This window comes from Alosa alosa, chromosome 5 (genome assembly GCF_017589495.1).
Source record: "Alosa alosa isolate M-15738 ecotype Scorff River chromosome 5, AALO_Geno_1.1, whole genome shotgun sequence".
In the NCBI taxonomy this organism is placed as follows: domain Eukaryota; kingdom Metazoa; phylum Chordata; class Actinopteri; order Clupeiformes; family Clupeidae; genus Alosa; species Alosa alosa.
The window spans coordinates 24,614,095-24,630,147 of NC_063193.1; the positions used below are offsets into that span (position 1 = coordinate 24,614,095).

Genomic DNA, 16,053 nt, shown 5'->3' on the forward strand with positions numbered 1-16,053 from the left:
ACTTTCTAACTCCTTCTTCCACACTCTCTTCATCTCTCTGCCATTCCCTTTCTCTTTTCTCTATCTCTCTTCTTCCATCTATGACCCCCCCATCTCTCACACACACACACACACACACACACACACACAGGAGCTGAGGCCCAAGGGAGCTGACGTGGGGAAAGATGAGCTGGGTGATTTGGTTGATAAGGAGATGGCTTCCACATCTGCTGCTATTGAGGAGGCTGTTCGTCGAATTGATGTGAGTGATACACACACACACACACACACACTCACACACACATAGAGAAGTTAGTTGTTGATTACTATATTGCCTAACGTGATGTGCCCATCCACAGGAAATGATGAATCAAGCCAGGAAGGACACCCAGGGGGTCAAACTAGAGGTCAACGAGAGGTCAGTTCAGCTGAGGGGCTGTGGTTAAGAAACAGAATGGTCTGTTTGGGATTACCAAGAACTTATTTAAAAACCAACAACAGTAGCTGACAACTTTGGAGTATTTAAGTGTGTGCTTGTGTGTGTGTTGGTTAACAGCAGTAAAACTATAAGAGTGTGTGTTGGTGAACAGCAGTGAAACTATATGAGAGTGTTTTGGTTAACAGCAGTAAAACAATAAGAGTGTGTGTTGGTAAACTATAAGTGTGTGTGTTTCTCTCTCCAGGATCCTGTTCAGCTGTACAGACCTCATGAAGGTGAGATGGCCTCCTCAGCTATTTGCTATTTCTCCCGCTGGGGAACTAGTAGATTTGTGTACATCTCTCATTCTCTTTCTTTCTTTCTTTCTTTCTTTCTTTTTTTCTTTCTTTCTTTCTTTCTGTCTCTCTCTGTCTCTCTTTCAATGTGCATTATTCTCATCCTTTCTTTCTTTCAATGTGCATTATTCTCATCCTTTCTTTCAATGTGCATTATTCTCATCCTTTCTTTCTTTCAATGTGCATTATTCTCATCCTTTCTTTGTTTTACTCCACACCTACAATTCTCTCTCTCTCTCTCTCTCTCTCTCTCTCTCTCTCTCTCTCTCTCTCTCTCTCTCCTCTGTCAGGCGATCCGTGCACTGGTGATCTCCTCCACTGACCTGCAGAAGGAGATCGTGGAGGGAGAACGGGTGAGTCATATGGCTACTGGCCGTCATAGCCGCTCATGTATCTCCATGAGCCCTGTTGGGGTTTGTGTGCTAACTGAGTTTCCCCCTGCAGGGCGCTGCAACAATTAAAGAGTTTTACGCCCGCAACTCGCGCTGGACTGAAGGACTCATCTCTGCCGCCAAAGCTGTGGGCTGGGGCGCAACTCAGATGGTGTAAGTACACGCGCACACACACACACACACACACACACACATAAAACTCTAGCATCTCTACATGCATACACTTGCCTCCGGGCATATTTTATGATCAGCTGCAAAACACTCTCAATGCCCATCTGTCCTGTTAAGGGACTCTGCGGACAAGGTGGTCCTGCACACGGGCAAGTACGAGGAGCTGATTGTGTGCTCGCATGAGATCGCTGCCAGCACCGCACAGCTGGTGGCCGCCTCAAAGGTCAGTGCTCTTTGCTCATTTCCCGTCGACATGGCTACTTTACCAGCAGGACACATCTTTCTTTAGACCAGATCCTGTTAAAAATGATTCATTGTTGACAAGATGGTGACTGTGATGATGTATGTAACAAGAACATTAACTGGGCTACTACAGATTAGGAAGTTTTAGCATGGAACAACTCAAACATTTTACCTCCATAGAGACATGCCATCAGACCTCTAACTGTTCATACTGTCATATGAATTTTCACACTCCCTGTCTATGCATATTTGTTTGTGTGTGTGTGTGTGTGTGTGTGCGCGCGCCCTGTCATGTGTTTGAATGTGTGTGTGTAGGTGAAAGCGGACCGCAACAGTACGAAGCTGAGCACTCTGCAGCATGCCAGCAGGCGTGTGAATGAGATGGCTGCCAAAGTGGTGGCCTCCACCAAAACAGGCCAGGAGCAGGTGGAGGAAAAAGGTGAGGGGGGTGGGACTATGTGGACGTGTGGAATGTACCGTGTGTGCGTGTGCGTGTGTGCTGGTTCATGTGTGTGCTTGTGTTGGCATGTAGGCAAGGTTCTGATGTGTGTTTTGTTGGATCTGTTCTGCAGACACTATGGACTTCTCTGGCTTGTCCCTCATCAAACTTAAGATGGAGGAGATGGAGTCTCAGGTAAGGCCTCTCTAAAGATTTCTGTTACTGTCTACCGCTTTCTTTGGCGTGTGTGTGTGTGTGTGTGTGTGTGAGAACTCCACTAAATCTTCCTCTTATTTCTTGGGCCAGAACAGAATGACAAAATGGCATATTACTCCACTGACTCAAACTGAGTGAACCATAGATAAGTGCGTGTGTGTGGGCATGCACATCTATCTACCTGTGCTGTGGGGATGTGTTGTCTATGCAGTGTGTGTGTAACCTTGTCTTCCTGCTTTGCTTTGTTGTTCAGGTGAAGGTGCTAGAGCTGGAGTCTCAGCTGGAAAATGAGCGCTTGCGTTTGGGCGAGCTCCGCAAGAAGCACTACGATATCGCAGGGGTTCCCCTGGATGCTGCCGCCCAGGATAACGGCCTACGTGCCGCCTCTCCCTCGCCAGCCGCTCCCCCCTCACCCAAGCCCTCCAAACCAAGCCTCATGAAAAAGCCTGCTCTCGCCAGCAAGCCCAACATCCCCCCCAAGTCTGCGGTGAGTAGCACACAGTAGGTCAGCTGTCAGGGGACCAGCAGACTAGTCAAGAAAACTGTATGCAGTCAGAGTAGCATGTAGTAATTATGTGTAAGTGTGTGAGGAAATGTATTTATTTGTGTAATAGTAACAGTGTACAACATCTGTTGTGCAGCAATATCTCTACAAATCACAAATACAACTCTGTTCCATCATTTCATCATTTCAACTCCCTACTCTTAAAACCAATCCCCATACGTTGATTCTCTCAACATTTTGTCAGCACTCTTACAATGAACACTTCTGGGCAGATGTGTCATGTCTAATAATGGAGATGAAGTCAGATTAGTATTTATGGTCCTAATGCAGTAGAGACAGGTATTGCTGTAATAATATAATAATAATAATAATAATAATAATAATAATAATAATAATAATAATAATGTGCACTCATATCCAACTGCTCTCCTTTGTTTCTCAGTTCAGGTAAGCTAACGGAGGACCGCGTGCTGATGCTGACATGGACCGAGGTCCAAAGAGGAGTTCTTCTCTCCTCCTCCAATCTGTCCATCCCTATATTACTCCTTTCCTCCCCCAATCTGTCCATCCCTCACTCCTCTCTTCCCCCAATCTGTCCATCTCTATATCCCTCAGATGAGGACTCCACTGGTTGACTTAACAACTGGATTTATCACATGTCATTCAATATAGGTCCTCATTTGTGTCCGAACAACTGTTACTGTTTTTTAAAAAGGGCGTTTTGGAGGGAAAAAGTGTATGTATCCACTGCAATATATGATGATGAAGGGCAATTTATGAAGTCTGTGATGTCACTGAATTTGTTTTTTTGTGTGTTTTTTCCAGTTTGTACACATATATAGTCATTTATAATTTGTTGTGTTTTTATGAATGGGTGTGTGTATGGGCACTTCAAGTGGAAGCACACATTCTTTCTCCTCCTTTCTCTGTCATTTTTTAATCCCTTTATGTCAGTCTACTTTTATTTTGGCCACTCAGGACAAAGCCTTTGAATGAATCCCAGTCTTTTCCACCTCTTGGTTATGTAGAGGATCCATGTTCTAGTCCATATCAGGATTTGTGCTTGTGTTGCCTGGATGTACACCCTCAAAGTCCTGCACAAATAGAGATGACACATTCATATTCAGGGAGGTGTACATCATATTGTAATGAGGTTATGTGACTGGCTAGTGTAGCAGTAGATGGATGTACACTAACTGACTGATTTAAAATGATCTATTGTAACTTGTAAGTATCGAGGGAAAATATACAAGGTAAACACAGACTTGTGGGGGAAATTGTGCCTTTCTCTCTTTACATGAGACTTTTAAGTATTGATGGTATAGTTTTTATATTCTCACTCCTCTGCTGCTCTGTGGGGCATCTATACTCGTGGGCAGTTCTCTATGGATATATGGAGACTCATAGTGGTAGTGTAATGCATAGCTCTGCAGTGCAGGTGTGTATAGCTCACTTTAGGCTCCGTAGAATAGTGTCACTGTCTGGCCTTCATCAAACTGCGTTCAACTGCGTTGCCATAGCTCTGTACGTGTAATAAGAAGCATATTCTCTACACTTAAGAATTCAAGTGTGTCACTTAAGCACACGTGATTGGTTTGTCTGCATGATTGAGTCGCATCAATCGGCTAACCCCTCTTAAAAATCCCTAAGCCCTTTAAGATTGGGTGTGTTCATTAAACATATTTTTGGTTTGTTCTGTTTGTTATTCCTTTGGTGTAAAATGGATGTGGGTATCTGAGATTGGGTTTATGTTGGTACTGGAAAATTCTAGAATGCTGTGCATATCTACTGAGGGTCTGTCAATGTCTGGGGCCTTTTTAAGGAGATGCCTATTCTCTCTTTCTGAAAGGGGTCTTATATAAAAAAAATGCTTTCCTTTTTGTGTTCACTCCTCATGTCTTTCTAAGAAAACATGTCTTTATATACTGAAATCATATTAATATATTTTAGACTGTGGTATCCTGAAATTAAATAAATGTACATGTAAAATGAACATTAAACGTTTATGAAAGAAAGGTTTGTGTTTTGTAACATATTTTTATTATGTTTTGTGATAGAAATTGTCTAGAATTAAGAATATCTTCAAATACTGTATTCAACCCTAAGGTAAACTTGGCTGGGCTGTTTTTTGACATTTCAAAACAAACCTCAGAGATTCAGAAATAAGCCTCTCCAAAAGTTCGTATCGTATCTTCTCTCTAGATAGACATCCTTTTAAACTCATTCAGGAGTTTTAGCCTGTTATATTGATGGACCGTATCATAGGCTATAACATTGGTAACGTCTGGTTTTGAATAATTCGTGCAGCTGTTTGTCATAACTTGCCTCATAATTTCAAGCACTACATGTACCCTTCTCAGACATGCGCAGAAAGTTGACTTCAGTCTGGCATGAGCGCTGTGAGCACTCGCCAACTTGTTGCATTCTGTAAATGTGCTAGACTCTGCATGTTGCGGCGCGACTGATTTCAAACTCATGCGAAAATGGCCTTGGGACGCGCAGTAATTCCTCATTATCGAACACGAAAAACAGGTAAAACGATAATCGGTCTTCCTGTTGGTACGATGACATTTGAATGTCAATGCCGCGGATTCGTGTCTTCGGAGCGTTTGGTTTAATATAACAGACTACTATATGTTTTGTTGGTGATCTATTTCGAGGTCTTGATCATGGATAACTGTGGCAAAGCGCTGGAGAAAAACCCAGCGGATTTGACTGTCATGGATGTTTACGACATTGCAGCTGTGATGGGCCAGGAGTTCGAGCGTATAATCGATCAATACGGCTGTGAATCGTTGACCCGGATCATGCCCAAGGTAGTGCGGGTTCTAGAGATTCTGGAGGTGCTAGTGGGTCGCAACAATATCAGCGCGGAGACCGAGGAGCTGCGTTTGGAACTGGACAGGTTGCGACTGGAGAGGAGAGATCGCTTGGAGCGTGAGAAAAGACACCAAAAGGTTTGTATTGACTCTTGGGCAGCCTAACAGCACGGATCCAAGTTATCAGGTTATTCCTTTATATTTCCCTCGGGTTGCTGTTTAACTTTTTGGGTTAATGTAGGTTACTTTTCAACATCTGCGTTTTATATCTGTCTGTCGCCTCCCTTTGGCAGGATACATCAACCTAGTAAATCAGGTTACAGTATTGAGACGGAGACACACTGTAGGAATAACATATGAACCCATGACCTGTCAAACTAATTCTGATGAAGCCACTGATTTGAAGACGAGTCGAAGCACGATTGGAAACGTCTAGTGCGTCATGAAAATGTTTTTTGTAGTGCGTGAACGCCACTTTTCCAGAAAAAAAAATGAATTGAGATAGACACAAACACCTATGTTTACAACTAGGCCTACTAGACTCAAACTGCAGAGAGGAGAATCGGCTATATCAGTCTGACTATGGTCCTCTGGAGATGTGTAAAATCTTCTCCAGATGTCTAGAAATGGGTCTAGGTCAGAGTGAGAGAGGCGGTGGAGTGAAAGTGTTTACTTGTAGTTATGTGTGTATTATAATGGGTTGGTCTTGGCTAGTAGGTGTGCGTCACTGAATTTTGCATGATTTAAATTTATATACAGCAGTCTACCCAGATATGCAGAAGAGGGAACACAAGGAAGTGGCCTTGGAATGAGAGCATATGCATTGCATTATCAATCTCAAAAAGTCTTCTGGAGCACTGCTTAAAAATAAAAAAAACATTTGAAAGTCAGAATGTTGCAACATGCATTTTTGTTGTAATTATAGTGAGACTAGTGTGAAACTTGGCATTACCATAACACTTTCATTAAAACTCATTGTGTGGATAACAGTGAAATGGTTATGTCCAGGGCAATATTAGTCGTCTGCTGTGTAGGCTTTGCATGTGTTTGTTTTAAATTGTGGATTTCTTGGAGACTGATCTGGTGATGGCCAGGGTAGGTTCTTACTTGCACGTATGTGTGTGTGTCTCTCTCTCCCTCTGTCTGTGTGTGTGTGTGTGTGTGTGTGTGTGTCAGGAGCTGGAGCTGGTGGAGGATGTGTGGAGGGGAGAGAGCCAGGAGCTGTTGTCTCAGATTGCAGAGCTGCAGTCTCAGAATAAGGGCCTCATGAGCAGCCTGGCTCTGCGGGACAACCTCTCTGACCAGGAGAAGCTGCAGCAGGACGGTAGGGCCACACACGCACACACACGCACACACACACACACACACACACACACACACACACACACACAGCATATAAGCCACTGAAACACACCATGTCCACATTTTTTACAGAAAAACACTGCTCACATGTAGCTTATGAAATAATGGTATGCACATGCAAAGTACTTTTTCTGCAAACAAACTATGCATTTTAAAGACTCATGTGAAGTATACTTTGTGTAACACTTGACGCACAACCACACAGAAATCAACATTTTAAAAAATATAAAATCTCTCTTGTACCACACACACACACACACACACACACACAGAGAGGTTTCTGTGCCAAAATTACAGTAAATTACATTTTGACCATATCATTATCAGAATATCCAGAAGTACAGCTGACCTATCATCACTGTTCTGTTTTTTATGTCTAAAAGAGGTTTATGAAACAGATGAAACTGTGTGTGTATCTGCATCCGTGTATCCGAGCTTGCAGGCGTGTAACCTGATGATGTATGTCGCACACATTCCATTCCAGCTAGTGAGCGACATGCTTACTGTGACCCACTCATTTTCTTTTTGTCACACACCGCACCTCACACAGACAGCAAAGAAAATGAGGAATGCAGGGCTACATTCTGTCTGTTGTGTGTGTGTGTGTGTGTGTGTGTGTGTAGGCCTCTGAAGTCTAAAAACAGTCTAATTGAAGAGAGGACTGTCATGTGATGTTCAGTGAATCACTGCGGTGCAGAAGGAACATGGCTTAACGTATCTGCTACTGATGATCAAGTCACTTTCACTCACAACAACAACAACAACAATTACAACTCGGCACTGAAAAGCAAGTTATCTTGTCAGGTCTCTACTGTGGTGTGTTTGGGGTGAGGGTGTGCAAGGCTACAGGAAGGAGGGACATACATACAGTAAATGGGCTTAGAAGAAAGACATGTAGGGAGAATGTTTTAAGAAGAAGAAAGACATGTAGGGAGAACGTTTTAAGAGGAAGAAAGACATATAGAACATTTTAAGTCACACTGCCACTATGAATATACATTTTCTAAAATTTCCCTCGGGATTCATAACACCCTGTCAGTTATCATCAGTTTCTTCCTAGGTCCCATGTGAATCTGAAGTTTATAACCATGTAGTGCAAGGTAAAAGAGGTTTCATTTCTTTTGAATAGTGCAATGTGGACCATTCAATGATCAGTCACTGGTTATTTCAAAGTTCATTATTTGCATGGCTAGTAATGTTTTTGGTTTGCTAGTGTGCGTGAGGTGAGTGAGTTTCTGTCAAAGTCTCTCTGGGTCAGACGAGACGTGTCAGGTGCCGAGGTGTCTTTGATCACTGCATCTCATATGATCACACCAGCTGTGCGAGTCTGCCCCACACGCACACCGTGGAGCAAGCAGTGAGTGTGTGTGTAGTGTTCGTGGTGTGTACTAGAGCACTGGTGTTACAGCAGTGTGGTTAGTGTACAAGTAAACGGTGTATTCCATGCTTAACTCCTTGTTAAGGGGACACACACACCTGCCAGTCCTCTTCTGGAGTGCAAGTGAGGGTCTATGTCCACGGAGTTCAGTACATTGTTTTTCTTTAGCAAAATGTTGTTTTAAAAAGCATTTCAAAGTAAGGGATGAGCTATGAGTAAAGGATAATGTGTTATCCGCCAGCCATTCTTGAAAAATATGCCACAGCAGAATGATCAGGACCCTGACATGCAGCGATGTGGAGAGAATGTCATATCTGATAGCACACGGCATGTATGTACCCTGTGGCACTAGATGTGCGTGATAATGTTGACATATACCTATAAGCGCGCCACATGATCTAAACTTTATGGCCTCTCTATGGCTATATATCTTCTGTCTATAACTTATATAGCTTCAAGTCCATTTCTATCATGATTTGTAGATTTTGTTGGCTAAACTACAGTAAACAATAGACATGAAGGCATTCACATCAGTATATTGGGTGGACTGAAAATATATGTAACTGATCTCTATAAATATTTGAAGAAATGATTGTAGATGAAATAGACCAAACTAACCTGGTTTGCATTATGATGTGGACAATAGACTTAACATACTGTATGGAAGTCAATTCCAGCTGATGTAATCCATCAGTGACTATGATTGAAATGTCTGTATGGTGTATGCTGCTAACTACTTGTTACCTGTTACTGACAATTGGTAATGTTGGCTTATAGGTGGGAGTATGAATATTGTAAACAGACATGATCAGTTATCAGTTAATCGCTCAAAGATATAATCAGTTATAGTTTGTGTCTTGTTTGTGTATACTGTGATAGAGTGGCCCATTTGTGGTCTGTGGAAAGTGTCTGTGCTCTCCAATTGTAAAGAGAGGGATATATTTATGTGGGGTCATGTACTATGACCAGAGAGGGGGTTTGTGTGAGTCTGTGTGCGTGTGTGTGTTTGTGTCAGTTCACTATGTACACAGAGTTAGATGAGTCAAATTTACCTCAGACGAAAGAGGAGACTATTTTAAAACAGGACAGAAATACAGGCCTTACGTGTGTGTCAATGTGTTGCCCACGGAGACATGCTATATTTATTCTCACAACCTAAACACACCCTGAACACTCCCAAATCAGGCTGTGCCAAACACAGTTCTGTGTATGTGTGTCTTTTTGATATAGTCATTTGATAAAGAAGTATAGGGGCTTTTAAGCATTGTTTGAGATGTTTTTAAAAAGCTTTCTAATTATAAATGGGTGTGTGTGTGTGTGTGTGGTATGCTCAGGTATGTCAGAGAAAGAGAAACAAGTTGTGAGAAAGCTGAAGGAGGTGGTTGACCAGCAAAAGTGTGAGATCCAAAACAAAGATCATGAGCTCATGCTGAAGAGTGAAGACTTGGAGGCCGTGAGGAAACGCACACACACATACAAATTCACACAGCAGCAAAAGCCCAAAAAGAACACCACATTCTTACCTCGCACCTTTCTGTAATAATAAGTTACTCATTGTGTGCTCTAAGTATTTACATTTGAGATTTGTCCCTCTACCACCCCACACACACACACACACACATACACCCATACCCCCCCCCACACACACACATACACACATACCCACTATCAGCTTCAGATGCAGCAGCACAGGCTGATGCGGATGAACCAGGAGCTGCGGCAGCGCGTGGGGCTGGTGGAAGCGCAGGGCAAGGCGATGATCCAGCAGCGCTCCCAGCTGGAGGCCGAGGCCCACGCGCAGCAGCAGGAGCTGGGGGAGCTGCGCAGGGAGCTGGCCCGCCTGAGGGATGACCGGCAGGAGGGGGCGCCGCTGAGCGCACACACCACCCCACAGACACAGAGGAGACGCAGGGCCAAGAGGCCGAGCACAGTGGAGAAGGAAAAGGTTGGGAAGCTGCTATTGTTATTTGCCGCTCTGTCTGTGCGGATGCACTTAAAGACCTGGTGTAGCAGAGAGTATTTGTAGAGCCAGTAAATGTCTGACAAGGTGTGGATGTATGCGTGTGTGTCTGTGTGTGTGTGTGTGTGTGTGTGTGTGTGTGTGTGGTATGAACATGGAATCTTTCAGCCCTGTTTTGTGTTTGTGTGCAGAAGCGCCAGCAGCCCCCTGCAGAGGCAGCTGCAGGAGCGCGCTCAGTGGAGGCCTCGCTGTGGGTGGAGTGTGGGATGGATCAGGACTTCCTGTCTCAATGCTGTGGCCCTGCAGACAGCCCAGCCCACCCGTCTGTCTCCCACAACACAGGCTCCTCCTCCCCCTCACCTACACACAACACCAGCCCTGGCATTGAAGATGAGGAGGTGTCTGATTTGCTATGGGTAAACAAACATCTCCCAGTCACTTAAGTTGACCTGTGCTTGTGCTTGTCTCACAGTGAATGTTTGCATGCCAGTGGCTGAGGTCATTTCCAGTTCAGGTTCCCATGCTCTGACTCTTTGTTTGTTTTTTCGTAAACTAGATCATACTTTGTCAAAATAAAGAATCAGATAGAACAGCAGTGTTTTACAGTTCTCAGCATTTCTGCTATTTAATTGCTATAGAAAGGATTTTGTTGTATAAGGTCTTCAGTTATGCCTGGTTTTCAGCTATCCCTGGCTCTTAAATAGGATTTGTTCCCACTGGCAGTGTGTTTTGTTTGTGTTTGTGTATGTATGTATGCTGCGTGTGTTATGTCTATCTCATGACATGTATTTGGTGTGATGGTGGTTCCCTCAGTTAGCCCCTACTGGTCCCACGGAGGACATTTGAAGACCTTTCAACTGTAATTAATTAATAAACAGCATTAGCTGCTGCAGTCTTCAGGTAATTCCACAGATGAGCATCAGCTTGTTTGAGGGTTGAGTTGTGTTTTAAGGCCACTGCTGTGGTCAGGCCAGTGACTCGTTCCATGCATGTTACCCTTCTATAGGTACAAGGATGAATATGTGATTCAGCCCTTTAGTTTGCTCATTAAGCTTCAGTCAGAAAAAACCTCAGTCAGTATGTTGAAAATGTTCCAGGCCTGCAAAGGCTTGTGGTGACATTGACAGTGTGTGTGTGTGTGTGTGTGTGTGTGTGTGTGTGTGTGTGTGTGTGTGTGTGTGTGTTTGTGTGTGGGTCACCACCAGGAGGCGTTACAAGAGGAGGAGCAGCAGGAGTCGGACGTTGAGCAGGCCGGCTCTGGCCGCTCCAGCGTGGAGCAGGGGGAGTCCAGCCCGCCTCGCTTCACCCTGCAGGACCTGCAGGAAGTGCTGCAGGAGCGCAACGAGCTCAAGTCCCAGGTGTTCATGCTGCAGGAGGAACTGGCCTACTATAAAAGGTGCACTCAATGGCACACACACACACACACACACACACATACACACATACTCACTTCAGTAGGTTTCAACTGACACACACACTAGGAATGAGATCAGACTCACACATTACACATTCTTCTGAACTTTGGAAGGGATACAAGTTCACAGCCAATAAATGTGGTGGACGCTATAGGCTACATGCTTATATGTATTCTTCATGAAAATGTGCCTATATGAAATAACTGACTTTTCCCTTTCAGTGAGGATCAGGAAGAATTCTTGCTTCCCATAAATCCAATGCCCTCAACGCCACCATCCCCACCGTCCAATGAGCAGCAGGAGTCTGGGATCAAACGCTTGTAAGCTCTGTACTCACGAACCCTGATCACTGTTAAAGCTGCAGTTGGCAAGATTTTTTTGATCATATTCACTGAAACCGACACTATGCTCCGACAAAACAACATAAATCAGCCAGTTTTAGAAAAAAAAACGCACTTCTATCTCCACCTAGAGCCTGTTATTTGTTTTGCAAAAATCCACAGCTCCCGGTTCTTCTGGTCCAATCAGAGCAGGGCTGTGTGAGATCTGACTGTCAATCACAGTCTGGTGTGCACTGACGAGCACATTTTCGATGAGACGGTGCTCGGTGGTAGTGGGGGAGGGGCATGAGAGTTGTAAACATTCAAGATTTTGGCTAAGTCCCCTCAATCTGTCAGACTTGCCAACTGCAGCTTTAAATTATCTGTATTTTACGACTGAATATTATGTCTTAGGAATCAGGTTTTGTAGTGGAGCTTTCAATGAATTTTGTGTAGTTAACTTGAACAATTTCTTTTGCAAGGACAAGGTTAACGACAGCATGAAAATATACTTCTTGCACATATTCATACAAGACAATCAGTAAATAAATTTGGAGATTAATATAGACCTAGGCTTACGTGCCCCCCAATTTTTTTTTTAACAAAAGCCTGACGTAGTCAGAATTTACTGCTCTATTGGGACGGGATTATGGGGCGTGTTTCAAACAATACAGGGGGGGAACTGCACTCAATTGGATAGACCTATGTAACGGAGGCAAACTGAGCTAGCATGCTAGTTGCTCGTATATATCCTCACACCCCTAACCGCTGAGTTGGAAGCCTGGGCTTTTAGCTCAGTGGTTAGAGCATTCAAATTCTACGCCGATGTGTGTTGAGGTGGCAGATTTGAGGGCCGTGAGTGGCGGACGAACCGATCTCTGTTACACCTAGCCAATCGGAGCAATACCCTACTGTCAATCCTGTAGGAAGAACAGCCAAAACATCCTTCTTCTCGACAAATGCCGTTTTCTGATTGTTTTTTTCTTTTTTTAAAGTTATTGCGCTGTCAATAATGTACAACAGAAGCGAAATCTAAACGTCTAACTTCTCTAGCAACAGGCTTTTGAATTCAATCGAAGCGCGCTCAGGTGACGTGATAGCCTAGGCACCATTGTTTATCTGTCCATCATCTTACATAAGCCCGCCCAGACAAATTGATTGGTGCGGTCGGTTCAAACTGCTTTGTGTGGGGCATAGATGCTTCTCAAATGTCCCGAATTCAGATTTTGTGGGCGGGGTTACATTCGGGCTGGCTTCCAGGCTAGTGTAGGATATCAGCCATGCTAAAATTTGGAAAATGTTGGAACAATTCCACACCCTTATTGAGGCATCCCTCCAATTTGGTTGTTAAGTCCGACGTCACTGCAGGCCCAACAGCTTTTTTGTCAAAAAAACGTTTAGACTATAGCGCAGCTAACCGGTTTTTGCAACTTGTAAACCTTGTCACCATCAGCTCTGTTTTAGTTAACAGTTAAACAAAACAAAATCACTTAACTTTAACAGAGTAATTACTGTAGCTGTGCAGACAGATGATACAATCAAGGGTAACGTCCAGGCTTCCGCAAAAAATAGGATTTATTAGGTTGAGGCAACAAGTGAGTAGTAGGATGACAATTTTCTTAAAGGCTACTCTGAATAGTGGAAAAAATGTTTATTTGACTGTTTTTGGAGAAATAGAAAGCCGTTGGAACCGGAAAGGAATGTGTTGTTCCATTATTTCATATTACAATAGAGTCACATATAAGTAGCGTATTCATTAATGTAATGCTTGTCAGTCCTCTTCGTTGACCCTTTTCGTCTCTCGCCATCTTCTCCATCTCTTCACACTGTTCCACTGTATGCTCTCTCTCTCTGTTCTCCTCCTGGGCAGGATATTTACGGCGGTCATGCCAATGGTGGCTGCAGGCTTAATAAGTGATGACCCCACACTGCTGCCAATCAGGAGGCTCATCTCATTTGTAAGATCGTTGACCTCTGTTTGACCTCAAAAGACTATTTGTAGTTACTGCCATGAACTGAATTCCATAATTGGCAGGAAACGCTATTATAAAATATGGCATGAAAAGCATGGCTGAGGCTGTTAAAGCTGAAATGTTGTTATGATTATGGTTATTATATGCTTATTACTAATATGTGAACTACTATTTATTCACACATAGTTGTCAGTGTCTGGGATTAGGAGGGCAATTGTCTACATTTTGTAATTTGCTGCAGTTTTTTGGAAAGACTGAAATGTAACACATTCCTTGTTGATGCTCTGTCTGCTTTATGCTTTATTGAAATGGGGATGCATTTTACATTTTGGCCTTGTTAAGTTTGGTTACTGATCATGGCGGTAGTAATGCTTATGTTTGATTACACACAGCACACCATATGCATGTATAATTGATTCAGCATGTAATCAAAAACATGTTCAGCCATCAAGCCATCTGGCACCACAACATCAGAGATTGTAATATTTCAAATGATTATTAGGTCTAACCATGCCTAAATTCTCTATGTTTTCTGGGCTAAGTATAAGTATATATACATACTACTTTGATCCCGTGAGGGAAGTTTGGTCTCTGCATTTATCCCAATCCGTGAATTAGTGAAACACACTCAGCACACAGTGAACACAGAGTGAAGTGAAGCACACACTAATCCCGGCGCAGTGAGCTGCCTGCTATAACAGCGGTGCTCGGGGAGCAGTGAGGGGTTAGGTGCCTTGCTCAAGGGCACCTCAGCCGTGCCTACTGGTCGGGGTTTGAACCAGCAACCCTCCGGTTAGTCCGAAGCACTAACCAGTAGGCCACGGCAAGTTGTGTTATACTAATGATTCAGCTTCACTTTCTAACCCTTAGGTTTAGAGTTATTTCCTGGCACAGGACATCAACTTTACCCATGAACTGTTCTAATGGAGGTGGTGACAGAAGATCTTGACGATGTACAAGACGATGTATGCACATCAAGGAGTTCCCTTTATCCATGCAGATTCAGGATGACCTTTTTTAGACTGTTTTAGGCATGATCACGCCTTCTTTCTATGATCAATGTGCTTTTGTAAGTTTTGCTATGTAACGTTTTTTGAGCTGGCTGATTCTGTTTATTTATTTTATTGTTTGTTTTGTTTATCTTAAATATAATGCAACACTACAGGAGAACATGGGTGCCAATCTGGACAAGTGTACACTAAAGTGTACATGCAGTAAATGTCTATCATCTGCTGAACCCCCCCAACACTACTTTACCAGTTGAGTTGCCAATGGGTGGCCAGGAAATGTGACATACGGGTTATTATGTGTATTAAAGGTATTTTACAAATGTGTTTTTCCCCACCACCATCCACAATGGCGTTGACAGAAAGAGTACATTGGCTAATTAAAAGATTCATGTTCACCCATAGGAGGGACGCTTATGTGGAGAGGACATCCATGATCATTACCACCTAATGATCTGCTAAGGAAGACCTTGAGACCAAAGACACTCTACCTACAGTATACTGTGGTGCTCATAGTGAGTTTGATAAACATGGTTTAAAGTGCCTTATGTAGTATAAGCAGAGGGATTAAAAGCTGTTTGTGCATATTATGTTTGTAGGTTGAGCCTATGTGTGTCTAACTAACAAAAAAGTGATCAATTGTATGCATGGTGATGAAGTGTTGATTTATTGCACTTGATGGTGAACAGATATGGGACTACCTGAGGATCTCCTTCTGACTGCTTCACTTAGATCTATGCATTTTTGTAACAATTCAAATATGGGCCTACTGATCCATGAGCCTTTTGTTTGTATCACCTACACTAGGCCATTAGACCATTTAAGAAGTCAATTGATACATATTTGACAACCAACAAAACAATATTTTGTTTTCAATTTTCAAATAAAACCTGTTGTGGTCTTTATCCATGGTGTGTTGCATGAAAGCTTTTCTTTACAGGACAATGGAGATCAAATTAAGGGCAACTGGGGGAAAACAGGCATAGGTAGGCCTACCTGGTAAGCTAGGCATATCAAATGACAAATTCAGAGGTAGGCAACCCTAGGTTCAATATGGGACAACACATTTGTTGTTGAGATGAGAGGGTTTGGAGCATCCT

The 16,053-nt window shown here is 43.2% G+C and overlaps 2 protein-coding genes across 5 annotated transcripts in view; both read left to right on the forward strand.

The window, feature by feature from the left end:
- hip1rb (huntingtin interacting protein 1 related b) overlaps positions 1-4,734 on the forward strand; it is a 30,034-nt gene extending 25,300 nt beyond the window's left edge. Inside the window, exons 23-32 of the mRNA XM_048243892.1 lie at positions 131-241; positions 339-397; positions 663-693; positions 1,044-1,106; positions 1,198-1,298; positions 1,434-1,539; positions 1,875-1,998; positions 2,132-2,193; positions 2,468-2,701; positions 3,162-4,734. Of these exons, the coding sequence (XP_048099849.1) occupies positions 131-241; positions 339-397; positions 663-693; positions 1,044-1,106; positions 1,198-1,298; positions 1,434-1,539; positions 1,875-1,998; positions 2,132-2,193; positions 2,468-2,701; positions 3,162-3,170 (900 nt within the window). The 3' untranslated portion in view covers positions 3,171-4,734. The remainder of the gene's footprint in view (positions 1-130; positions 242-338; positions 398-662; positions 694-1,043; positions 1,107-1,197; positions 1,299-1,433; positions 1,540-1,874; positions 1,999-2,131; positions 2,194-2,467; positions 2,702-3,161) is intronic.
- Positions 4,735-5,151: 417 nt separating this feature from the next.
- LOC125295187 (RILP-like protein 1) lies at positions 5,152-15,858 on the forward strand. Of its 4 annotated transcripts, XR_007193647.1 has the most exons (10): positions 5,160-5,676; positions 6,715-6,862; positions 9,613-9,731; positions 9,951-10,223; positions 10,430-10,654; positions 11,444-11,634; positions 11,875-11,973; positions 13,844-13,931; positions 14,817-15,264; positions 15,359-15,858. XR_007193647.1 is itself a non-coding variant. In XM_048244411.1 (9 exons), the coding sequence occupies exons 1-9, from the start codon at positions 5,203-5,205 to the stop codon at positions 13,953-13,955; spliced, it is 1,431 nt and encodes a 476-aa protein (XP_048100368.1). In that variant the 5' UTR covers positions 5,152-5,202; the 3' UTR covers positions 13,956-14,552. The 4 variants fall into 4 exon arrangements, 3 of the variants coding, with proteins under 3 accessions (XP_048100368.1, XP_048100367.1, XP_048100366.1); XM_048244411.1 differs by lacking the exons at positions 14,817-15,264; positions 15,359-15,858 and having other exon boundaries at positions 5,152-5,251; positions 5,462-5,676; positions 13,844-14,552; XM_048244410.1 differs by having other exon boundaries at positions 14,817-15,858.
- Positions 15,859-16,053: the final 195 nt, after the last annotated feature.

Bases quoted from the DNA above. Each gene is read 5' to 3' on its own strand.
- LOC125295187 (XM_048244409.1), top strand. From the start codon at position 5,389: ATGGATAACTGTGGCAAAGCGCTGGAGAAAAACCCAGCGGATTTGACT. The intron at 5,677-6,714 runs GTTTGTATTGAC...TGTGTGTGTCAG, and splicing joins GTGAGAAAAGACACCAAAAG to GAGCTGGAGCTGGTGGAGGA. The intron at 10,655-11,443 runs GTAAACAAACAT...GGTCACCACCAG, and splicing joins AGGTGTCTGATTTGCTATGG to GAGGCGTTACAAGAGGAGGA.